General features: G+C 41.1%; 2 protein-coding genes across 3 annotated transcripts in view; both read right to left on the bottom strand.

Annotated features, from left to right (window-relative positions):
• PHLPP2 (PH domain and leucine rich repeat protein phosphatase 2) overlaps positions 1-8,572 on the bottom strand; it is an 84,273-nt gene extending 75,701 nt beyond the window's left edge. The window contains exons 1-2 of the mRNA XM_045988492.1: positions 8,369-8,572; positions 600-868 (exon numbers count right to left, since the gene is read on the bottom strand). Coding sequence (XP_045844448.1) covers positions 600-868; positions 8,369-8,467 — 368 coding nt within the window. The 5' untranslated portion in view covers positions 8,468-8,572. The remainder of the gene's footprint in view (positions 1-599; positions 869-8,368) is intronic.
• A 7,666-nt stretch (positions 8,573-16,238) lies between these two features.
• Positions 16,239-26,039, bottom strand: part of AP1G1 (adaptor related protein complex 1 subunit gamma 1) — a 77,172-nt gene continuing 67,371 nt past the window's right edge. For both annotated transcript variants that reach the window (XM_045988494.1, XM_045988493.1), the window contains 4 exons: positions 21,674-21,781; positions 21,411-21,571; positions 18,543-18,641; positions 16,239-16,506 (listed from right to left, as the gene is read on the bottom strand). In XM_045988494.1, the coding sequence (XP_045844450.1) occupies positions 16,405-16,506; positions 18,543-18,641; positions 21,411-21,571; positions 21,674-21,781 (470 nt within the window). In that variant the 3' untranslated portion in view covers positions 16,239-16,404. The remainder of the gene's footprint in view (positions 16,507-18,542; positions 18,642-21,410; positions 21,572-21,673; positions 21,782-26,039) is intronic.

Consider the following 26,039-nt stretch of genomic DNA (forward strand, 5'->3'; position numbering starts at 1 on the left):
TTTTAAGTAGGCTCCACACCCAGCATGGGGGGTTTGAACTTACAACCCTGAGATGGAGACCTGACTAAAATCAAGAGTCTGATGCTTAACCAACCAAGCCACCCAGGTGCACCTATTTTTTTTAATGACTTTAAAATATTTATTTTAGGGGCACCTGGGTGGCTCAGTGGGTTAAAACCTCTGCCTTTGGCTCAGGTCATGATCTCAGGGTCCTGGGATGGAGCCCCGCATGGGGTTCTCTGCTCAGCAGGGAGCCTGCTTTCCCCTCTCTCTCTGCCTGCCTCTCTGCCTACTTGTGATCTCTGTCAAATAAACAAATAAAATCTTAAAAAAAAAAAAACCAACTTATTCTAAATTTGGATATCTGACCCGTGGTATAATCCAAATGAAGTAACTATCAAATTTTCCTTCATGCACTGCTTTTAAATTCAAGAATCATAATTTCAGCATTCCAAAGACAAACCTTATTTCAAGCCAAGTGATCCCATAATCATTGTCAGTTCTAAGCACCAGTCAAATCCTACAGCCCACTTCCAAGCAGAAACGCAGATTATTTATTACACTATAATGGAGTTAGAGGGGTAAAACTCAGACCTCACCTGACCAGGTCCCCATGAAGCTGTAAATAAAGACTTTCCCTTCCCTCTCCGGCACAGATCTCTGATGCTGGCGTCTCCACAGTGCACAGAACCAGATGCAAGTCGGAGGCGGCAGAGGCAGAAGCGCTTGTGCTGGCAGTGGTCGAGTCTGCTCCGTACAGGTACACACAACCTCTCCTGACATCTTCTCTCAGCCAGTCTCTTTCTCGAGAACCAAACCTACTCCGCCTATTCAAACAATTCCTGCTCCCATTGCGTTTCATATTTCTCTAAAAAACATCAAGAGAAAGAAATCATTAGTTAGAAAGTCTGGCTGAGTTCACCACGTTCGGGCCTCACCCCACCCATCCACTCTCTATTCCCGACCACACCGCCCGGCCTTGGGGCCTTCCACACCCGCCATGCCCATTCCTAAACTGGAAGACAACTTCCTCTCCTGCCAGCTGTTCATGGCCTGTCCGTCACTCTGTCTGACCCTTTCTTTTTCTTACGTTTTCATGAAAATGTAAGAATAATAAAATATCTGTGTACCTACTACCTACTTTCCACAAATTTTAATATCCTGTCATATTTATTTCAGATCCTTATTCTAAAGAGCATACATTCTTACATGTACAACTTACATGTCTTACACACATATAAGAACATGTATGTATATATACATACACAGCTGAAGTCACCTGATACCCCACCTCGATCCCATTTTCCTCCCTCTCTCCCCAGAAACACTCTAGTGTACTTGCTATTCACCATTCCATGCATTTTTATGTCCACCATGTTTGTACATATCTATAAACTAAATACAATTGTTTTCCATGATTTAGAACTTTAAATCCCTAACATACTTGTTTCTTTTTTTTTTTTTCCTAACATTGTTTCACACTGACTTTTTTTAATTTGGTTCAACACTGGTCATGCTAATACACCCAGCTCATTCATCTAAGTAGTATCTCATTATATGAATACACTGCAATTTTCCCATTCTCCTGCTGATGGCATTTAGTTTCTAATTTTTTCACTTTTAGAAACAATCCTGCATTAAACATTTTTGTATATGTCTCTACAGTGCAAACTGGAAGTTTCTCTAGGGTCCTGACCCTCTGCCTCATATCGCAAATAACACAATGTTGCACAAATATTCTTTCTGTTCTAATGTTTCCAAAAAATTAGTGCTGAGTTTGATAATTTAGGTATGTGAAATTCACACATACGGTGGTTACTTCAAAGCAAAAACAACTGCTATAGCAATATGACAAGTCTCTAAGATCAATAGTGACCTACTCTATTTTCATGATGGGCCAGTTCTGTTCCCTTTTTTTAAGATTTTATTTATGAAATTATTTGAGACAGAGAGAGAGAGGAGGGAGGTGGGAGGGCATGGCAGGGAAGAGGAGGGAGAAGGACAAACAGACTCACCGCTGAGTGGGGAGCCCTACACCTGTAGCCCCATCTCACAACCTGAGATCATGACCTGAGCTGAAATCAAGAGTTGCATGCTTAACTGACCGAGCCACCCAGGTGCCCCTGTTCCCTGATATAAAGGCATTTCCGTTAACACACTGCCAAACCTCTCTAGCATCATTCTCTGTTACCTGTCACTGTTTCAGTCATATCCAGCTTTTTGTAACTCCCCAAACACACCATGAGCCCACAATTCTGTGACTTGTCTGAAATGTCCTTCCCTGTCTTGTCCATCTGACTAGATGGTCTTCAAAACTCTACTCACATCACCCTCTCTTGTGTTCCATATGGAGCCTTCCATGTATCCCATCCCCATTTTCTCTGGACACCTAGAATTAGTGACTCTGCTCTCTTCATAGGAGAACATCTTAATCTTGAATGTATGTCTTCTAGTCCTATGGGGGTTACAGTGGGGTTTTTTTTTTTAAAGATTTTATTTATTTATTTGACAGACAGAGATCACAAGTAGGCAGAGAGGCAGACAGAGAGAGAGGAAGGGAAACAGGCTCCCTGCTGAGCAGAGAGCCTGATGTGGGGCTCGATCCCAGGACCCTGAGATCATGACCTGAGCCGAAGGCAGCGGCTTAAACCACTGAGCCACCCAGGTACCCCCTACAATGGGTTTTAATCATGCATTTGATATTTCTCCCTCTCTTCTACACTGAGAATCTATTATAGAGCCTTAATACCTGAGTGGCATGCAGAACTCACAGAAATCACATCACATCACAGAATATATTATCAGTCTGTAATGTAGCCCAATATGCTCTGGCAAGAAGTTGAACAAACTTGAGAAGAAAAATCTCCTTTTTTTACAGAGAACACTAAAATCTTTTTACCAACCACAAAGTAAATACAAGACTTTTGCTATTATTCCTCATTTGAAGTCAGAAATACCTATAAATAAAGCAAATATTACTGTTGTAGTTACTGAGATTAAGTATTTGAGGGTAATTGTGGCACCTAAATTTAAATTTCTAAGATGATAAAGAAAAGTGAAGGAAAAGTGAGAAGGCATTTCCACGTGGGAAGAAAGAAAAATATGAGTGAGAATGGCTTCATTGTTTAAATTAAGGATAACAAAGGGCGCCTGGATGGCTCAGAGTAAGCATCTGCCTTTGGCTGAGGTCACAATCCCAGCATCCTGCGATTGAGCCCTGCATGGGGCTCCCAGCTCAGTGGGAAGCCTGCTTTTCCATCTCCCACTCCCCCTGCTTGTATTCCCTCTCTCGCTGTCTCTCTCCCTCTGTCAAATAAAATCTTTAAAAAATAATAATAATTTTAAATTAATTAATTAAAGATAACAGGTAAATCCATCATTTTACAGATATTAAGGATTTGAATATAGCTATTCAAAACCATAAGGATTATTACTGATTCTAACTTTAGATAAGTAGGATAAACCCCAGCTCCAAGTAGGAACTAGGTCTCTCCACCACAAGAGCATTTTCTCAAAGCTGAACATCTCAGAATTAACAAAGGGATTTCAAGTACTTACTTTATAAAGACAAAGACCATCATATTTGTATCAGTAATTTCAGCCACTGAATACAATTAATCACTGATTAATTTTAAATATCCCCTATTTTTTAGTCTTTGGAAAAGATCAACTGGCCCATCTAAAAACTGTATTCTGTATTCTATAAGGTACAGCAACGTTTATACAAAGAAGCTCTGCATTCTGCACTGACTGGAGAGAAATTTTGCTCCTCGCTACTAAGAGCAAGTTGATACTATACCACAAAACCACCAAAAAGCTTAAAAAAAAAAAAAAATGTTTTATTTATTTATTTATTTATTTGACAGAGATCACAAGTAGGCAGAGAGGCAGGCAGAGAGAGGGGTAGGGTAAGCAGGCTCCCTGCTGAGCAGAGAGCCTGATGTGGGGCTCAATCCCAGGACCCGAAGATCACGACCTGAGAGGAAGGCAGAGGCCCAACCCACTGAGCCACCAGGCGCCCCTGCCACCAAAAAGCTTCTTAAAAAAAAAAAAAAACTTTTCAAGTCAAATAATAGCCCAATGATCTTCTTATTCCTAGAAAAGTCAAGAAAATCCCAGGAAGTTATATTAGTTCATCCATGATTTTTCTTCTGGGAGGATTTTTAAAAGTCATTTTTAGGGGCTCCTGGGTGGCTCAATCAGTTAAACATCTGCCTTCGGCTCAGGTCATGAACCCAGGGTTCTGGGATCCAGCCCCATATCAGGCTTGCTTCTCTTTATCCCTCTGCCATTCTCCTTGCTTGTGCTCTCTCGCTCTCTCTCAAATAAATAAATAAATAAAATTTTGGGAACAAAAACTTTTTAAAGTCATTTTAAATGTATTTATGGGGGGCTCAGTTGGTTAAGCATCTGACTTTGGCTGGGGTCACAGTCTCAGGGTCTTGGAATCGAGACCTATGGATTGCTCCCTAACTACCAGGCAGTCTGCTTGTCCCTCTCCCTCTACCCCTCCCCTGCTCATACTCTCTCTCTCAAATAAATAAAGTCTTAAAAAAGAAGTGTTTATATATTTCCCTTAAGACTATAAATCCCTGGCAAGCTCTTTCTGCCCATGGGTTCTGTCCCTGTGCTTTAATAAAAACATTTTTTGCACTGGGGGAAAAAAAGACTATAAATTTCTTATTGAAACACCTGTGTTGTTGGTCAAAGAATGTATCTCCTATTTATATGATATATTCCAGACCCCATGCAGATAAACTGCTGAGTTAGACCTGTAGTAGATATCATTCCCTTAAACCTGTTAATTGGGCATTTAAAAGGCCTTAGACACCAAGCAAGCATAGCCTTCCAGTGACAATCTAGATGGACTGTTCAGCTATTATTAGCTATTGCTGAATTACTTAGTGCTTCCTTCTCCATTGCAAAAAGCATCAGATAACTGCTGGAAAGGCCAGTCTATCAGGGTCCGCTGATAGACTCTCAGCTTTTAGAATCACTTTTCCACTGAAATTGCTAGATTAAGAACATTCTGTTGCTTCCCTTACTTTTATGTAAATCTGTTGACAAACTTTTCTAAAAGGGAACAAGATCTATAATCAACTCTCACATCAAACAACTGTAAAAGCACATTTCCGACTTAAATAGGGGACCCTGGGTGGCTCAGTTGGTTTAAGCGACTGACCTGATTTCAGTTCAGGTCATGATCTTCAAGATCGAGAGTCTCCCAGATCAGAGCCTGCTTGAGAGTCTCTCTCTCCCTTTGCCCCTCCCCCATACTCTCCCGCTTCCAAAAAAAATAAAATAAAAATATTTAATTATATTCAGAAAGTGCAAGTCTTTAAAGTAAGCCATGAATTAAGTACTCACTTCAGTTTTAAGCTTTTAACTCTCTAAAAATGAAAATAACAGGGGCACCTGGGTGGCTCAGTGGGTTAAGCCTCTGCCTTCAGCTCAGGTCATGATCTCAGGGTCCTGGGATTGAGTCCCATATCGGGCTCTCTGCTCGGCGGGCAGCCTGCTTCCTCCTCTCTCTCTCTCTCTGCTTGCCTCTCTGCCTACTTGTGATCTCTCTATCAAATAAATAAAATCTTAAAAAAAAATAAAATAAAATAACATATGAGGGCTGTGATCAATTCAAGGTGATAAACTATTAAACACCCACATACAATTAACTCTAAGATATGTACGGGAAAAACAGAGTCTGGTCAAGTAACTCTCCCTACTCACTGAGTTCTAAGAGAATGTAAAATACTGTAACGTAGGAGATGTGCTCCAGCATTCAAAACTTTACAAACAATATGGGCTCATCTTTAAGAATATATATATTAAGGATATTTTGCAAAAGGGTGGGATGAGATAAGGAGAAGAATATTTCCGTTCATTAAAAAATCATTTTGGTATTCACTGATTTAAAAAAAAAAAACATATAAACACATTATTTGGATAAAAATCTGGAACTAGTACTGACAAAAATGGATCTCATGGGACTTGCTGTCCCGTTACAACTTCATGTCTTCTACAGTCTGAGTAAAAATATAAGCCCCAAATTGTCACAAACATCTGGAAAACTAAGCTTCACAGGTACTCCCAATAATCTTAAAGAGTATCACGAATATCATATTACAACACAGTAAAGGGGTACATTCTAACTAGCAATTTGCTAAATAAATCTGGGAGCAGATTTTGAATCAAACTTTTCAATACCACATACTGATGGACTGAGATCTAATCTGGCTAAATTATACTGGTTTAGTTATATTAGCCTTTTTATGAAGATCTGTATTATTTGACAATAATGATGCTCATGACTTCGTAGTTAGTAAAAAAGCATCGCAAAATAGAATAAGCCTTTTTCAAAGGGTCTTCAAAGAACAAGTAGGAGATAATGACTTTTACCTAGATATTCTTTTCCAGTTTCACTTAGCACAAAATTCAACAACTCAGCATGTAGAACACACAGCACCTATTCTCCAAAGCCAGTCCCATTTACATGCAAGGATTACTTAAGTGTTGACCATATGCAATAAAGAAAAGAGACACAAGGGCACTGTGGGCCTCCCATACCACCAACTCAGTACCATAATCAAGATCAATTTCTGGTATCTTTCTAACCGTCCCCAGATTGGAGCCCCAGGGAACCAGTGGTAAATCTGACCACTTCCTAAGTCTAGGAAGACAGGACCCTTGAATCAAGAGCCTCCTATCTCAATTCCTTCCATCTCACAACTCACTCCCTCCCCCACAAAAAGTTGTTTTAAAAAAAGCCAAGGTTGTTTATCTTCTAGGCCAGAGGGCATTACCTATCTCTCAGACCTGCCATTTCCTGATAAGCCAGAGCAGCACAGCATTTTTTTAAAACCTCATTCACAATTTACATTTGATGACCTTATAGTTTTAAATAAATATCTAAAAGCCTTAAAGTAATAACACTTAAAACTTATGGCTAAATAAGTTAAAATAAATATGTACAAGCTTTATGCAGAAGTAAACTATGAAAAGTTATTGCTTTAAGTCACTGCATTAAGATTGGAAGGTAACAGCAGAAAAAAAAAGTGTTTTATATTTCACGGAGTTCTATTTTATGTTGTTTTATGGATGGAGTCACCAGATCCCATACATGTTTTTTTTTTTTCAGTGTTTCCCTTTTAGCAGTGTCTTGCAAATAATCTTAATATACGGTGCTTACCCTTAATTCCAATTAACAGCTATTACTTAATGAATTTTTTAACATCATGTATTTTCAGTGCTGCAAAGTAGTTTTGAAAGACATCAAAACCTCTTAATTTTCTCTCCTCTCTTCCGTCTCGCTGGCAAGTTTTAAATCCTGCTGATTTCCTCTTCTAAAACTCTAGAAGGAATTCTATTTCATCTCCAGAAGGACATCTAGTTTATATACTTGACCTACAGAAAAATTCCTCTCCAACTATTTCAGAGGCTAGTAGAAAACTCCATCCAGTTAGTCTCCCAGAACCTCTCCTTTAAACCATCTTCACTGTCCCCTGCCGACCCTACATTCCTTGTGCATTTAAACTTCTTGTCATTCCCTTCAAGGCTCCACTCCCCGCCTTGCCAGCATCTGCTTTCATTTTCCTCCTACTCCCCCCAATTCCTGCCCCAAAACCCCGCTAGCTGCCTGTTGCATAACCGCTCCCCCATTACCGTCTCCCTGGATTGTTAGCCCGGCTCCCGCAAACGGGAATGCCCTTTTTGCCAAACCCCTCCTCCCTGCTGCAACACGCCCAGAGATTCCCCGAGATTAAGCTCCTCCGGGGATTCTCTGTCGGGGCGGGCAGGTGGAGTTTACAGGCCGGCGCCTCGGAGCTGGGAGCCGGGTCCTAACTTCGGTGGTGAGCCCCGAGGGCAGAGTCGGCCCGCTCCACCCGGCGCAGCCCAGAGCACACGGCAGCACCCGGCCAATCACCGCCGCCATCCTCCCGCTGGGGTGATGTCTTCAGGTGTCCGGGGAGAAAGCCCTGCGTACTTCCAGCCACGCTCTCGGGCCACGGGCGACCGGCCGCCGGCCCCCAGCGAGGCCGAGGACAGCAGAGGCGGACCCCCGGGTCCCGGAGGAGCCGGGTGGGCGGCGGCGGCCGGGCGGACGCCGGACCGAAGGCGTGGGCCTGCGAGGCGGGTGGCGCGCGGCCAGGGATGGGCAGCGGAGGGGAGACGGAGGCGGCCGAGGCCTCGGTGGGGGCCAGGTGCGAAGGCCTCGGCGGGGGCTGCGGCGCCCCCAGCCGGACTGCGGGACAGCCAGGCGGGGAAGCGGACAGACTGACGCGTCGCGGGGGTCGCCGGCTGCCTCGGCCACCGCGCGGGGCAGGGGCGGCCTCTCCCCGCCCTTGCTCTCTCCCCAGCCCGCTCGCCTCACCTTCAGGACCCGGATTCCGCCCGGCCGGCGGCTCGCGGGCGCTTCAGGCGGCTCCGGGGGCTCGAGCGGGCCCACGGGCCCCGGCTCCACCTCCCCCATCGGTGGCGGAGGCTGCACAGGGACGCCGGGCCGGCGCGACGGCGCGCGAAGCCTCGGCGGCGCGCGCGAGCAGCCCGCGGCCCCGCCCCCCGCGGCCGCCCGCCCCGCCCCGGGTCCCGCCCCTCCCCTCCCCGGGCCCCGCCCCTCCCCTCCCCTCCCGCAGCCCAGCGGGACCTGCGTAGCTGCGGGCCGGGCGCGGCCCAGGCTGTGCGAGCCGCATCCTGGCTGGACTGCTGTGCCGACCCCGCGGGCGGAGCCGGCCGCCTCCGCAAGCCTGGGCCTGCGCCTTCCTGCCCCGCAGCCCTCGGTTTGAAGGACTGAGGCACGGGAAGGGTTATTTACTGCTATCCCTGCCTCCGAAGTACGCGCTGGACTAGGGACAGGTGGGGGTCTGCACCTGTTAGTAGTGACAGGGCGCTGCCCTTTGCTGAGAGTGGCTCTTGTAACTTACCTCTCCCAGACGTTTCCTCTTTCTGCTTCAGAACTGGCCTGTCACCTTCACATGCAAAGCTACTGAATGGATTGTTGAGAATATTCACCTTAGCAAGGCCTTTTCTCTTCCTTATTAGAGACCTTCACGATGTTCTTTGGCAAATTCGACCCAACCTCGTGTACAAAATGTCAACTCACCTCCCAGCCACACTTTAATTCCCCTTTCTCCTCCGTTAGTAGAAGTATCAGAATTTTTTACTCTGCCTCAGCCACAATATAATCTAAGGCCATTTTATTATTTGCAAGGCTAATTCAGAAAATCTTTAAGTTAATTCATTATTTTAATTCCTGCAGTGATGGTACTTTGTGGCTAGCCAGTCAGCCAAATTTGGAGTCAGGCAGCCTGATTCCAAATCTGAGCTTTACCTCTTACTATACCCTTGTGCAATTAACTTGATTTGAGCCTTTGTTTCTCAGCTGTGAAATAGAAATTAGTATCTTTCTAGCAGATATTACCTAGATTTTGTGAATGCATACAAAGTGCTTAGTAGGGATCCATAATAGCCATTATAATTCTGATTTTCCAAATCTAAGATTCACTCAATTCCTCAGTGTTCTCTTCTTGTAAATTCTACTTTAAATTTTCCCAGGATACCTCTTAGACTTCTGGATTTTAGGGCTTTCCCTCTTAAAAAGGTGTTAATTAATCTTCAAGCAACATGTGAGGAATTAAGCAGCAAAAAAATCAGTGAATTGGTAAAAATAGTATCACCTTATCCACTGCTCCAGCTTGCCTGCTCTATAATAACTATGTTTAAAATATTTTAATTATAGGTTTAGGACAAGAGAGTTTGAGATCTAACAGTACAGTCCATGCCCCCTCTCTACTATAAGATATGCAACCACTTGGAGATCTTTCAGATTACTAGACAAAATCTGACTCTTGTAGATTCTGACTCTGTACAAAAGTTTAGTCACTACTTTCTCCCTTCACATGAGCTACTTTGCATATACCAAAATTCAATCTCCAATAGTCTTCATTTGTCTCATTTTAAAATTAAAAATGACTTCTATGAGTCTGCTATGAAGTGTGAGAAAAGCTCTTAGGTTGACTACCTCCTGGGTCTTCCACTTGAAACTTCTTTCAAGGAAGCTACTCAAAGTGGTTGAATTCCCATTTCCATGCTTACTGGGTAACTTTTTCCAGCAAGAACACTGGTATATAAACTATAGGCACCCGTATGGGGAGAGAACTAGACTTTTGACAGAGGACAAAGAGGCAGTGGAAAGACCAAAATGTGGTTCAGAATTAAGAGTTTCTAAAAGCCTGTTTCTTGAGGATTTATACATTACACTTTCCGGATCTCGTTTTTTGATTAATCACCTGAAGGGAAAGGATTTTATCCCAGGGCCAGCATTTTGAGTTCATGCTGGGGAATAGCAGTGGTAGATTGGTGTTTTAATGAATGGGGTAATGTTGCTAATGCATATATTCGGAATACAAGCGTATGTTAAAAGTTATGTATTTACTACTTCTTCATCAAAAACAGTAGCACCTCTTTCAAAGGAAAACAAAAAATAAAAAACTACCAACCCAGATGTTCCAGGGAATTACTTACAATGCAACTCTTTAAGGGTCTCTGTTTTAGGATCCAGTTCAGTAATCAACCAACTGGATTCTCCTTTTCCTTTCCAAATCATGTACTGCCATTAACATTTTATATTGTTTCAAAGGTCACATATTCATGTTCTTCCCCAGTTCAAGGCAGTGTGCATTAATGTATGCCAAGGGTTATGTAACTACAATTTCTGGAAATGGTAAACAGCTGAGACTAACCCTAAAAATAAAATCCTCTGGGAATTTCTGTGCAAAAATCCATCTGCCCTCACTGTAGGTTCATCATTACACAAAAATCACTGTTTAGATCAAGCCAAGAGACAGAGAAGTCATTACTGTCTCCTCTCTGTATCCTTCCTATAAGCAGCTATACATACCTCTCGCTCCACCTGAGAAGGACACACACACACACACACACACACACACACACAACACACACACACACACACACACACGCTTTATCCCAGGAGCTTTCCTAATCCTCACTACAAAATCAAAAGAAAGTCTGGACAAGAAAAGTTTGTCAAAATGTGGTAGAACCATAAGGTCTTACTACATTCACTTATTTATAGCTTGTTCCCACCCCTTTAATGACCACAAAGTCATCTTTAGACCTAATCTCTTCTTTTTACCACGGGTTGAACAAATTTAGATATTCTTTAAAGATTTTATTTATTTGAGAGGGAGAGAGCACAAGAGTGGGATGAGGAGCAGAGGGAGAAGCAGACTTCCCTCTGAGCAAGGAGCCTGATACAGGGCTTGATCCCAGGACTCCACGTTCATGACCTGAGCCAAAGGCAGATGCTTACCTGACTGAACCACCCAGGTGCCCCACTTTTAGACGGTCTTTACTTTAGTTCCAAAGAAACAGGTAGTATTTACCTTGCCTCAGTGTTTGAAAGGATGTATTTTCAAAATATGGGGACAATTGAACTAGGGGAGGAAAGAGCACGGAAAATCCTTAAAAGTGATAAAAATTCACTCCGTGCTTCTGGACTAAAGTTCAATTCTGAACACTATTCATTGTATTGTTGACTAAGTGCCTGAAGTCTATTCCTGGCTAAACTTTTCTACTGTAGCTTTTATATTTTCCTCTAACAGGAAATTACATGCAGATAGATGAACATGTTAATTAAATTTAATATTAGAAACAAAGATGAATTTTAACTAAACCACATATAAGATTACAGAAATGTCACTTATCAGACAGTGCCAAAGGGCACTTCTGCAAAAACTAGATTAATGCTGAGGCTTCTTCTCCTTCTCACTTAGGGGGCTTTCATGCTCTTCCCCTTCTCAATCAAGGGAGTATCAGGAATCACCCAAGTAACAGAAAACGTATAGCTTCCGACATCCAACCACTCTCACTTCTACAGAATTCATATAAGATAGATCCCGAAAGAGAATTCATTTTGGCTGGTTAAACGTTCCTCTTCCCAGTCACAGATACACTTAAACAATTTACAAATAGCTTATAACTAAACTGAAACCCATGACCAACTCTAAATACACATGTCACTTTGATACGATTTCTTTGCTTTCCTTGAAAATTAACCCATGTGGAGCAGCATGAACTAATAATTATTAATAAAAATTTCCAATTGCACTTTTTGACTGGTATGGCCTACAAGTTTTTTTGTTTTTTTTTTTACAATGTTCAAATTCTTCTAGGTGGGATTTCTGTGTTAAAGGAACATTAAGGGGTCAGTAAGTTTAGCCCAAAGCTCTGGAATAAGAATTCATTCAAGGCTTCTCTAATCTACTTGTAAGAAGTAAGGAAGCAAATTTTAAATCATTGAGTATTGACTTTTTATTATTAGTCACTGTTCATAATTTGTTTCAACCAAAAGACAATACACACAGCAGAATTCTAATGCATCCCATGTAAATGTTTACATCCATTTTATTCCTCACTCGCCTCTAAGACTTATCATTTAATTTTAAATTTCTTTTTACATCTCAAAAATATGTCTGCAATAATTAGAATTAGCCGTCCCACTTAGAAACAGCCTTTTAATATTTTTACAGTAAAGAAGATGTGATGGGGCTTAATGAAAATGTAACTTACAACAATTATGAGAGAAAAGGGACTTTACAGGAACACAGTGGGAGTTCACAAAGGAAAGAGTCCAGAAGCTCTTTCCCATGAGCGAGCCCCCCCAAACTGAAAACAAAAACAAAACACACAAAGCGCAACAGCAGGTTCCAAAAAATAAAAACAAAAAAGAACTTGGATGCTCCATCCTGAAGCCAGAATCAGCCTCACAGAAGTTCACGAAGCAACTGTGCAAGCTGCTTCAGCACGCTCTTCTGTTTAAGTGTCCTGGGTCCTGGATCCCCACAGATGGAGCCCACTCACTACTATTGCTTGAAAAAGAGTGATTCACTTTCACTTCCACAAGCAGCCCCACCCTCCTGAGCCAAAGCTGGTCAATGTGTTTTAAACTTCAGGACTTTCCACTCTTCAGTGACCCTCCCCACTCCCAAACACATGAGTATACAGTCGTGGACCACCTCTCCACCAACCACCAATTCGTGAATATCCACTTTTTGCTCTCTAGCTCTCACTTGGTTTAGGACAATGTGGATAAAATACATTCACTAGAAAAAAAATAAGACACATTCAAACTCTTTCTTCCCCCTAGTTCTCATGGCCCAAGTATTTTCCAATGAGGAAAATAATAAAGTTGAACCTCAAAAACAGTATTCCCCTAACTTCCAACCTCTTCTAGAAGAACGTAAAAATGAAAAGCATGTTATACAGTAGATGGAAATACTCAAACCGTTAGTGCTAAACAGTTTTTAAATGTCTACTTTCTTACATGAATGGGACAAATAAAAGGTATGAACCACATCTTTAACCTAGTTGAGAGAAAGAATCCCCGCCCAAAAATTACACTGGGGAATGTTTCTTTAAATGAGAAAGACCTTAAAATGAACAGATGATCACTACGCACAGCATAAAACATTCATTCCATGACTGTCCCAATCACCTCAAGGTAACAGTACCAGAGCATTATGGGAGAAGCTTCTCGGGTAGAGTACCCTTCCTACAGTTTTTTGAGATTACTTAGATGAATTCTCCCTTAGGATTTCTTGGGTGGAGGGGGCGGGAGTGAGAGGATACACTACTCTGAAAAAGGGGGGAAAATGAGGTCAAAGTGCACGTGAAATTGTCCGAGTATGTGTAGGCTCACTGCTCATCACCCTGGGGTTATTAAGACAGCCATGGGAATCATTCTTTCCTCACAATGGCTCTGACGTTGTATAGCTATCCAAATTTGCTCCCCCTTGCATGGTCATCCCAGGGAAAGAAATTACTGAAATGTGTAAGTATTTATAGAAAGTAAGAGATTTCTCCTGTTAGCAGCAAGGCCAAGTACAAGGAGAACTAATTCTGATCCTAGAAACTAAGGCACGCTGAAGCCTTCAAAGATCCCATCATTTGAAAGAGTCGTCACAACCGTCAGGATCCTAGGCAGCTTTCTGGCCGCGAGTTCTTCAGTGTGGTGCTCAGCTTCAACTCTCCAAAATCACCTCAAATATTCCAGGCAGCACCCTCTGCGTTAAGGCCATGATTTTTATCCCGTCTAGACAAAGCAATGGAGAACCACATCACTCCACCTCAAAACTACAGTCACCCACGGAGATGCTTTGTTCCTAGAGCAGACCCTTTCCAGCTCCCCTAGCTAGCACGGTCTCATAGCATGGACTTTGGCAGGTTTCTGAGATTCAATTCAGTCCAACTAGAGAAACCTGAGCTGGTCAACTATTAACGTGAGAGAAAAATAAAGCCTCTAACCCAAAGAGGAATGTTAGATAAATTCTATTCGAGAAATCCACCAATATTATGTTAATCCTATTATGTTTCACAGCATTAAGTATCCATCCAATGAAATCAGTCGGCAAAGAAACCTTGAAAGGCTACTCTTCATTGCACAGGCAGAGCAATTGTCTGAAACACTCTCTAATCCACACTTGCCTTTACTGAAAACTGTGCACCAAATAATATCCTGTTCTTGACTCAACCATTTATCCAGCAGAGTAAGTTTTAGCAAATCTTGCTCTTGTTTACAAACAAGACCAGAAAGTTTCCCCTTTGGAGCCTTTTAGTTCAACCCCGGTTTGTCAAATGTTAGGAATAATCTAGCACCTGATACAGAGCTAGATCTGACAAGACACTGAAGATTTTAAGTAAAGGCTTGGTGAAACGAGGGGCGGGGGGGGAGGGGGGGAGGAAGAGATTTGTACCCAGGTTTTAAGACCAAAGCCAAAGTAGTCCTTATACTGTACTCAATACAGTAATGACTGCGAAACATTCTAAGAGCAAGGTGGGCCTGACTCTTCCTCTCTTCTTGAGTACGTCAGACATGGCACCCGTGCACCCGAACGTACACAGTACATTCACCATGTGCCACAGGAGTCACCTTACCTCATTCCAGCAACTCAGTGTTAAAGGTTTGAGAACACAAGGGTCCTTTCTAAAAAGCACTCGGCACTCTCCCTAGCGTAAAAAGCTCCAGACCTCAGGTCTTTGATGCTGATATTCATGAGGCCAACTTCTCAGACTCAGGAAAGGATATGCCTACCCTACGATGTTCATAAGACTTCCTCTCACACAGGGGGCAAGGAAGCTACAAGGCTTCATTCCAACACCATAAAGTACAATATAGGAAAGATTTCTTTAACCGCGTGGTCTTTATTTCAGTGCCAGTGTTACAGATACAACACAAATGTTCCAGTTAGAAGAAGGAATTCAAACGGAATGCCAAGGTCCAAGCCAGGCTCAGGAAATAAAAAGGAAGGTTTGGAGTAATGGAGAAGATGACTCCAATATGCTCTAGGATGAGTCTGATACTCACTCTTCCTATGGGCAAAGGTGCTTTTGTTAAGGAGTCTGATCTTAAAAAGCGAACTCCTCTTTCCACCCATTTACCATAGTTCAACAGGCAAGTTACGGGCTTAGGAGAAACTTTAAAATTTGTGGTGGGGATGGGGCATTAATAACTATCAATATATCTTTTAGAAGTTGTCCACTTTGCACTTTCAGGGGAATCAATTTTGAAAATCAGGGAGAGTATTCATGACTACAGCTAAAGAATGGAGAGACAGGGGAGCTGGAAGAGCCTTGGGAGTTTCTATTACAAATAGAGCACCATATCCTTCATGCCAAATCTCAACAAAAGCTCTTTTTAACTGCATCTGTCCAGTGTTTACAAATAACCTCTCCAGGTCTGCCAAGGTCTTGGTAACAAACAAACATACAAGTGTGTGTCTGTGTGTATACAGCAATGCACAGAAAAGGCTACCAGGAGCCTAATGCCTCTTTCAAACATTGGGGGAACCAGTAGAAAAAGGCAGGGCTCCCTAATGTCCACTGTTAACATTTTCATTCTGAATGCCTGATGTAAAAAGCGCCTGAAGATGATAACCCAGCTAGTGAGGAATGAATATCCCCACCTCGCCCAGTCCACAGAAAAACACAGTAGAAAGAAGGGGAACTCTTTGCTGCAGAGACAGAGTGAGTGTTTTCTTGCCGTGGATTCCAGTCCTCTCCTCCAGACCAGCTGCTTATTTCCTCAGGGGCCCAGGGAATGTTGATTCTGGCTGTAAATGTGGGAGGGGTGGAGAAGTGCAGACAAAGGAGAAGAGGAGGAAGAGTGCAAAATAGCCTCCAGAAGCAGCCGGCCTCAACACTGGAGGAGAGGAGATTCGTGTTTGCCAATGCTTCAAGGTCAGCAGTAACTTCAGGAAAATCCTCCTCAACAGTTCTCTTCAGCTCCTCATGCCCATGGTACAGTTGGGGGGGGGACTTGCCAGCAATCACAACCTCCTTCCCAGAGTTCCTTTGATTGAGTGGGACAAGAATGAGAATGGTGCCGGGCCCTCATTGCCAGGACTGAGGGGGAAAGTTGTTCACCTCTGCTAGATCTTGCATTGCTGAGCCCTTGTGGTTGTATGTGAGCTTGATCCGCATTCGCAGCTGTTGCTGTAGAAGAACAGAGAATCGCAAATTATACACTGAAAGGAAATCTCTAGAATCTGTGTGATCCACAGAGAGTCTTTTAATCCAGAGAAAAGAAATAATTTTAGAGGAAAGCTGTCTCTTAAAAATGACACACAGGCAAATAACCACTACCACCATCATTCCTGCCTAGTTCTCCAGCCAACATCATGCTGTAGAGCAGAGAGAGTGCCCCTCCAGAACACGTCATCAGCTTCCATCCTAGAACTGCATTAACAGGACAGAACCACTTGGGAGCGTTTTCAAAGTAACACTGGCTGAGTGCTTCTCAAAAAGATTCAACCCTTGCATCCGACTTCCCAGAAAAATGAGGTAAACATACTCATCTTATGCTCTACATTCTGAGATACTGTTGCTTTGTGTATAAAAACAATAGTAAATGTGAACATAAACTTGTTTTGTTCCCAAGACATAAAAGGAAAAAAGTTAACTATGGGAACGGAAGCCGTTTTAAGAGAACTCAATTAGGGGCGCCTGGGTGGCTCAGTGGGTTAAAGCCTCTGCCTTCAGCTCGGGTCATGATCTCAGGGTCCTGGGATGGAGCCCCGCATCGGGCTCTCTGGTCATCGGGGAGCCTGCTTCCCCCCGCCTCTGCCTGCCTCTCTGCCTACTTGTGATCTCTGTCAAATAAATAAATAAAATCTTTAAAAAATAAAAAAAAGAGAACTCAATTATACACCCCCTTTTTTTTTTTAAAGATTTTATTTACTTATTTGACAGACAGAGAGCACAAGTAGGCAGAGAGGCAAGCAGAGAGGAGGAAGCAGGCTCCCCGCTGAGTAGAGAGCCCGATGCGGGGCTCGATCCCAGGACCCTGGGATCATGACCCGAGTCAAAGGCAGAGGTTTTAACCCACTGAGCCACCCAGGCGCCCCTATACACCCTTTTTATTTTATGTGGCATATTTCAAATATTAATGACTAAGAAAATTTTTACTCTTTGTCAGATCATCAAAGGAATCTGGGCTATAGGCAGATACTCAGAATCCAGTGAGTAGCGGAGGAAAGGAAAAATGTTAGAAAAAATCATCATACTGGGGTTATGAGACACTGCTAGAAATCTTTCAAGGTGAAGAAATCCTCTGGGCCATTTACAGAAACTGTACAAAAACCCGCCAATTGCTTACTATTAAAAGTGAAGCCAATTTACTTCTTTGAGAAGATATAATGAAAATACTGCTTAATGTCAGTTTCTAAAGCTACTTTTCACTTGGCTGCTTCAATAAAAATACCTCCACTTACATACTGGCATTCTTAATAATCACAGTAGTAAATATGGATAGACAGGGTTCTACAAATACTCTTACACCAGACTGCAATTTGTGTGAAAATTAAGGGGCACGTGGGTGGTGCAGTCAGTTGGGCATCTGACTTGTGGTTTCTGTTTAGGTCGTGATCTCAGGACTGTGATATCGAGCCCGGAGTCAGGCTTGTGCTCACATGGAGTCTGCTTGAAAGTCTCTCCCCACCCCCCACTCATACGCTTGCTCTCTCTCTACAATAAATAAATCAATCTTAAAGTAAAGAAAAAAAAAAGATCAAAATGTCTAAGCTTTCCCTCTTCTCTTGCAAAAAACTAGACTTTGAAGCCTCTAAATAAGTAACTCCTTAAAACTGTATTTTAGGGATGCCTGGGTGGCTCAGTCAGTTCAGTGTCTGACTCTTCACTTCAGCTCAGGTCATGATCTCAGGGTCGTGAGATCAAGCCCCTCGTCGAGCTCTGTGCTGGGCGTGGATCTTCCCTAAGATTCTCTCTGCCCCTTCCGTCCCTTCTCCCTCTCAAAAAAGAGCTGCATTTTAACATTGCCACTAAACCATTTCAAGTGTCTAAGCTACGTTTATTATCTAATCTACAAAAGAATGAAGAGGTTAGACTAGACATTTTCACAGTTTCTTCCACAAGTATGAGTCAGAAAAAAACCTAGAGAAACAAAGCAAAATTTTATTTCAGAAAATATGCTTACACCTGCCTCAGATACCGTCTTCAAACGTGCTACTCACCTTCTGTGGGTTCAGAACTTTAATGACTTGTGTGATGGTCCCTGTATTAAATGCTGGGACAATGCTGCTGCTGGGAGACAGAAGCTGCAGCTGGAATGTCTGTGGGGAACAAAGGGCATTCTTCAGAAAAAATAACACATTCAATACCATGTCAGAGATGTTAACAAATAAAAAAGCCAGACACCTGGATAATGATTCAAGTAGCAGATTCACCTACTACTACATTCTGTTTGTTTTCCAGATATCAGCAATTCACAGTAGGTGGGCTGACTATAACCTTCACATTATTTTTAAAACCCCACGTTAGGTCTTTGATCATGAAAACTAGCAATGAGCCACTCTCCTCTTTCAGGCAAAAGGAACTTTAGCCTACCACTTTTCAAAAGGTGACCAATTCTTGTTTTGGCAACCTCGCTTAATAGTAACTGATCAACTACGCAGGTGAAAAACGGGTGCATGTGGCTTAAAAAAAAAAAGCTATAAAGAAATGAAAAAGAAAAAACACTTTCTAGAAATAACAAACCAGCACACCAATCCCCAACTACAGGCCTTTATACTGTCATTGATTTCCATGGTTGGGAAATGGAGACTTAAACATTTGTTTTCTCAAGTCTACATAATCTGGGATGTGTCAAGGGCTACATGACAGAGGTAAGGAAAAGCTGTAAAGAGCCAAGCTGTTAATATGTACGTGGAATACATCAAGATCTCCCCCACTGGGGTCACAGGTCTTAAGAGAACAATTTCGTGCAGAGCTAGCCTATACAGCAAAAGACCTGGAAAAGCCAACTATCATAATTTGTAGTGTTGGTGGGTTTTATTTGTTTACAAATAGGAGAGAGATAAAAGTGTTATCAGCATGACAGGGAACCCATAATTGTTAGCACAATATAGTATGTATGTAGCTATTCTACATACTAGGATTTTACTTTATTTTAATTTATATAGGCTCCATGCCCATCGTGGAGCCCATTGTGGGGCTTGAACTCATGACCCTGAGATCAAGACCTGAGCTGAGATCAAGAGTCAGACACTTAACTGACTGAACCACCCAGGCACCCCATACTAGGATTTAAAAAATCTCTCCTCAAAGTGTGGTCTCCTAAAATAATGGAGAGTGAGGAGAGAAAAGAGAGAGGGAAAGAGAGGCAGAGGGAAGAAGACAGAGGGAGAGAAGGAGGGAGGGGAGAGAAAGAGGGAAAAAAAGGGAAAGGCGGAGAGAGACAGAAAGAGACAGGTAGGGTGCAGGGCTGGCAGGAGACAAGAGGAAGAAAGTCTATCCTTCTCTTAGGACCAAAATTGTAAGAGTAAAGAGATTTAGTATCAACTCAAAGACTTACTATGTTGGGTCTTATTATAATTCTATTGTCAAGATAGATTATGTAAAGCTGAAATATTATTATTTACATTTATTTCATCAAATAGAAGATGCCACTGTTTTTCACACCATTATTTTATATACCACTGAGAAGAAATAAAAGGCCATCAACTAAACTATGATAAAGTATCAATTCTAAAATGCATCTCAATTTCAGAGATAATAAAAAGCAATGGCAGAATCTATAAAATATGATTATTTTGAAGTTCAAGATACATCGTGACATGCAAATAGGTATTAAACAGTACAACAGCACCAAAAATAAGGCCATGCTTTAATGGCAGAGATGCTATGTTGCTAGAGCACAGCCTAGAATAACAAGTATAAAACCCAAAGTTACAGCAGTTAACATTTACTGAGCAATGAACATATGAAAAGTGCTTAAAACAGTACATAGCCCATAAAACTCATCTATCCCTCAAACAAACCCCAGGAAGTAGATAATCACTGCCACCATCCTTCCTTTATAAACAAAGAGACTGAGGCACAGAGGTTAAGAAACTTAACATCATACAACTAGTACTGAAACAACCCCAACTCCACTGCTTATAAAAACATGTACATGACTCTGGCTCCTAAAAAATGCAAGTAAAGGAGGCTGCAAAGTCAGCAGTAACCACAAACAAAAGAAGAGTCTTCAATTTCCAAAAATGTGTCATTTGAATGCCATATTCCCATGTCACTGCAAAGATTAGATTAGTTTAGCCTAAAACAAGGGCTGGCAAACCATGGCCCATCAGCCAAGAATGACCCAACACCTGCTTTTGTAAATGTTTTATTGGAACAGAAACACACTCTTTCATTTATATATTAATTATGGCATTTTCCCCCCACTATAACAGGAGAAATGAGTAGATGCAACAGAAACCATACAGCCTAAAATACTTACTATCTTGTCTTTTAACAGAAAACTTTTGCCCACTTTTCATTTACATTATTTCTTTATACAAAACTTTTCATTATTCAAAGGACATAAATATTCCTTAAACTAAGATTTGGTATAGACAAAGCTTCAATTCACAAAAATAACCAGTCATTGTATCAATATTAAACTACATGTTAACAAAGAAGGAAATGTTTCTTTCACTTAAATAAATAACAAGAGATGAAAACTTTAAATTCTGATCCAGTAACTAGAAGAAAATACCAAAGAGATAAAGTCCTTCATCTTAATGAATTTCAATTCCATGTTAGAATTTGTTTTTAACCGCTGAATTACTGAATCCCAGTCATCGTCCATGGCCTGAGCATTACCAGACCACCTTGCAGAATTCCTCTGTAAGTCTCACTAGCTATTACAAGAATGTTCTTTCTTTATACTTTAAGAATATTTCTGACCAAGTAAAAAAGCTTTCAAAATGACATGCCTCAATGAACCGTAACACACTATTGTGAATTTGGGTTAAATCTGTAAATTTAGTTTAACGTCTAAACATTAAAGTATATCCCTTATTAAATGCATGGAAAAGGCAAAGAAGACACTGTAGTACCTTTGGTACTGCAGCCTGGAAAACAAAGTCTGTCATGTCCAGCTCTGTGCTGTTGGAGGCCTGTATCGTTATCACTGTGACGCTAGGGTTGGTATTTGACCGTTCAAAGGTGAATTCTATCTTCAAGCCATTCTTACTGTATGCTGTGATGGAGGGGATGCCTGGAAAGCACAGGAAGATCAGTCTAACTGCAGTCAGCTTAATGCTCACAGAATTACTCTTCCTCAATAACTACCTTTCACTGAGGGTGATAATACCAGTACCTGTAGTGATGTCATTGAAGAGAGGCTGTGATGAAAGCCCATCCAACAAGAAGGGGGGCTGGGATATCTGTGGGACTGAGGCAGGGGCAGGAGCAGCAGCTGGAGCACCTAAATGAAACGTTCCAGTGGTGAGTCGATCTTAACCAGCATGACAAAGCTCGCCAAAAGAACACCCAAACACCCCAGGAGAAGACTGTTACATCTCACATTAAGAGAAGGATTCCTTAAACAAGCTGTGAAAAGCATAAACCAGGGATGCCTGGGTGGCTCAGTCAGTTCAATGTTCCACTCCTTGTTTCACCTCTAGTCAGGGTTATGAGATCAAGCCTTGCCTCGGGCTCCATGCTAAGAGCAGAACCTGCTTAAGATTTTCTCTTCCCCTCTCCCTCTGCCCCACCCCCGCACTCTCTGAATAAATAAGTAATATATTTCTTTAAAAAAAAAAAGAACCATAAAGGGAAAGAACTAAACATTCAAATACTTTAAAAAATACTATAATAAAATAGGAAAAGCGATTATAGGCAGGAGAAAATGTTTGCTACAAAATGGCAAATGAATGAGTATCCATAACTATAAATATTTTCTACAAATCAGTAAGAAAAAAGATGACCCAACTTTAAAAATGTTGAGATATAAACAAGAAATTCACAGAAGAGGGAAACTGAATAAAAAGAGAATCTACTTCTACTCTCTGCTGTAGAGGTGGCACACTAGTACAAACAACCTGGAGAACAATCTGGCAATAACAGAGTTGAACATGATTATACCTCTAAAGTTCCTGAACCTCAAAACTAATGACATTTTAGGCTAACTATTTGCTGTAGGGGGCTATCCTGTGCACTGTAGGATATTTACCAGCCCCCTGGCTTCTACCCATTAAATGATAGCAGCATCCTCTCAGCTGTGAAAATCAAAAATATCTCCAAACACTGCCAACACCTGGCAGGCAAAATAATATTTTAATAATAATTTAATAAGATTTTATTTTATAAGCTAAGTAGATCAAGACATTTATTAAATTATATAGATGTTAAATACTGCATAATAAAATTTTTTTCTAATATTTTATTTATTTATTTGACAGACAGAGATCACAAGTAGTCAGAGAGACAGGCAGAGAGAGAGGAGGAAGCAGGCTCCCCGCTGAGCAGAGAGCCTGATTCAGGGCTCGATCCCAGGACCCTGGGATCATGACCTGAGCCGAAGGCAGAGGCTTTAACCCACTGAGCCACCCAGGCATCCCGTGCATAATAAAATTTTAACACACATGCATAGACACCCTGGGAGAGGCGGTATGAATTGGAGGAAAGAAGTCACCAAATTACCATCTTTATTTGATCCTTCCAAATAAGAACAAGCTCAGGATAGAAAGTGATAGAAAATGACCATGAACTGAGAGAAATCAGGATTCCAAGAAAAGGCACAAGAAAACAGTGAAATAAGGAGTTTTAGGTGTAAACAGATTTCAAACTACTTATGAAATATCTGAAAATATGCCATTTCAAAAAGGATGAACAAAGTGAGGGAAAGTTTAAAAAAAAAATACCCCAAGTACATGAGAAAAAAGTGTGACATTAAAAGTTAGCAAGGAAGGTAAAAATATATATTGTTAAGCAAAGTTTAAGAAGCTAAAACAAATGTTAACACCACAGCAAGTACAGTCAAGGACATTACCAATAAGGTACACAGAGAAATATTCATATAATTCTCCTAACTTTTATAACTCCAATCTAGTAGTTTTCCCATAATTTCCATTTTCAAAACAATGTCAGAAATGCATTCCCATGGAAAAATCAGAGGCTACTCAAAATATACAGGCAGCATTATGGGTCCCTAAGTCCCTCAGACATGAGCTCTTTTCTCCTGTAAAGGAATATTAAGTAGTTTGGGAAACAACAAAAACTCACTGCTCCAATTTCCCTAAAAAGACACACTAAATTTATTTCCTAATTTCCACTTAAATGATTATGCATTACAATACAGGCTTAAAGAATATAATACTCAAAATTATTAAGTTAAGATGGCTTAAAGAATATAATACTCAAAAATGTCTAACCTAATAAAGAAAATGGGAAAATACATTTAAAACACATTATGAGTAAGGAAAATCCAGGCTCTTTTAATGTTTTACCAGTTTGCTTTTTCATGTAACACTAGGAAAGAAAGTAAAAACAAAAACAAAACAAAACATTAAACCCCCCCAATAAATGAGTTTAAGATACAAAAGGAATATTCAAAAAAGAAATTCGTGTGCAAAAATATAGATAGATATAACTATCCCTGTGATGGAAAAAATTAAAACTTAACAAAATAATAGGGCCAATCTTTTACCTGGTAGGGTTTTTTTCAAAATGAAAATACACAATGCTTATGACTGTACAGTGAAACTGGTAGCCACATGCTACTGAGGAAAAGATACAACACTTACTAAGTACCTACTATGTGTCCTGCATGTACTGAATAAGTCACCATTCCTCACAAAGAGCTTATAAGGTAAAGTAGTTATCATCCTTCTTAAATTATTTTTTAAAGATTTTATTTATTTATTTGACAGAGAGAGCAAGCAGAAGCAGGGGAGTGGCAGGAAGAGGGTGAGGGAGAAGCTGACTCCCTGATGAGCAGAGGCCCATGCTGGGCTCGATCCCAGGACCGTGGGATCATGACCCCAGCTGAAGGCTAATGCTTAAGTGACTGAGCCACCCAGGCACCTTTTTTTTTTTTTAATTTTAAAAAGATTTTTTCATTTTAAAAGATCCTTTTTTTATTTTAAAAGATTTTAATTTTAAGTAATCTACATCCAAGCTGGGCTTGGACCCACAATCGCAAGATGAAGAGGTACATGCTCTACTGATTCAGCCTGCCAGGCACCTCCATCTTTACTTTAAACAGAACCAGAAATACTGAGTAACCTGATCTAAGAATGTAATCCAAAATAAGAGAAAATCAATGTAATGATGATATTTGTTAAGGCATTAGTTACAAGAAATATCTGAAACAAAACATCCAATAGTAAGGAACTGCGTAAATAATGATGCAAACCTTTTAATGCAATATTGGACAACCATCTAAAATTATAATTGTGAAAAGTATGAACACAGAAATGCTAATATGTTAATACGTAATTGAATCATCTATACACTATGTTGGTTGTTGTTTTTTTTGTAAAGATTTTATTTATTTATTTGACAGACAGAGATCACAAGTAGGCAGAGAGGCAAGCAGAGAGAGGGAGAAGCAGGCTCCCCGCTGAGCGGATCTCAGGACCCCAAGATCATGACCTGAGCCAAAGGCAGAGGCTTAACTCACTGAGCCACCCAGGCACCCCTACACTATGTTTTAACTAAGGGGCTGTTTTTGCTTTTTGATATATCCAGTAAAGCAATGGCGTCTGACGATGTGAAACTATCTGGGAATGACTCAAAAGTACGCACCAGTAACATTTTGAAATTTTGTTAAGACGTAAATATAAACTGTAAGCTCTGGGAAGAAGCTGTGTTAGGAAAAATCATTTAGCCTCTGGTAGCTTGTCTAGAAGAGCAGGCAAAATCCTCATCCTATGGCAACTTTCTATTTGAGTCATATACACAGTAACTCACCATTATACTTTTAAAGAAATCACTTGAGATAGAAATTATATGCTACAGTGACACGTTTGGATTCAGGGTTCATGTTACTGAATACATCAACAATCACTAATGTCTACTATATATAAACATAAGAAAAAGAAATGTGCCGGGGGTACCTGGGTGGCTTAGTCGTTAAGCATCTGCCTTTGGCTCAGGTCATGATCCCAGGATCCTGGGACAGAGCCCCGCACAGGGCTCCCTGCTTGGCGGGAAGCCTACTTCTCCCTCTCCTGCTTCCCCTGCTTGTGTCCCCTCTTTCACTGTCTCTCTCTCTCTCTGTCAAATAAATAAATAAGATCTTAAAAGAAAAGAAAAAAATATTCCCAGATGAAAAGTTATGTTTGAATATTATCATCATGGACAAATTTCTCCCTCCATCGTTTTATTAAGAAGGTGAGAGGAAAATAGGTTAATGTCTCTCCACTCTCCACAAATGGCCTTGGCTACTGAAAGCTAATCATGAATAGAAAGAAACAGAGAAAAAGTGATGTCTTAGGACACTAAGTAAAAGCAGAAGTGACTTGGAATATATTTTTGTAGCCTGAAAGAGAAAGTCCTTTCTATCTTAAATACTAGGAGAGTAATTTATCCTCCCAAAATTAAAAGTTGGACTCTTTATTCCCTGTGAATTAGCTCTAGAATACTAGCATGGCAGTTTATATCCCAGATGTTAAGATTCCATTCCTACTTCTCACTTAGCTTCTCCCCTCTTTAACTGCTTCACATGCCAGAATGTCTAT

Source organism: Meles meles, chromosome 19, assembly GCF_922984935.1.
Source record: "Meles meles chromosome 19, mMelMel3.1 paternal haplotype, whole genome shotgun sequence".
Lineage (NCBI taxonomy): Eukaryota > Metazoa > Chordata > Mammalia > Carnivora > Mustelidae > Meles > Meles meles.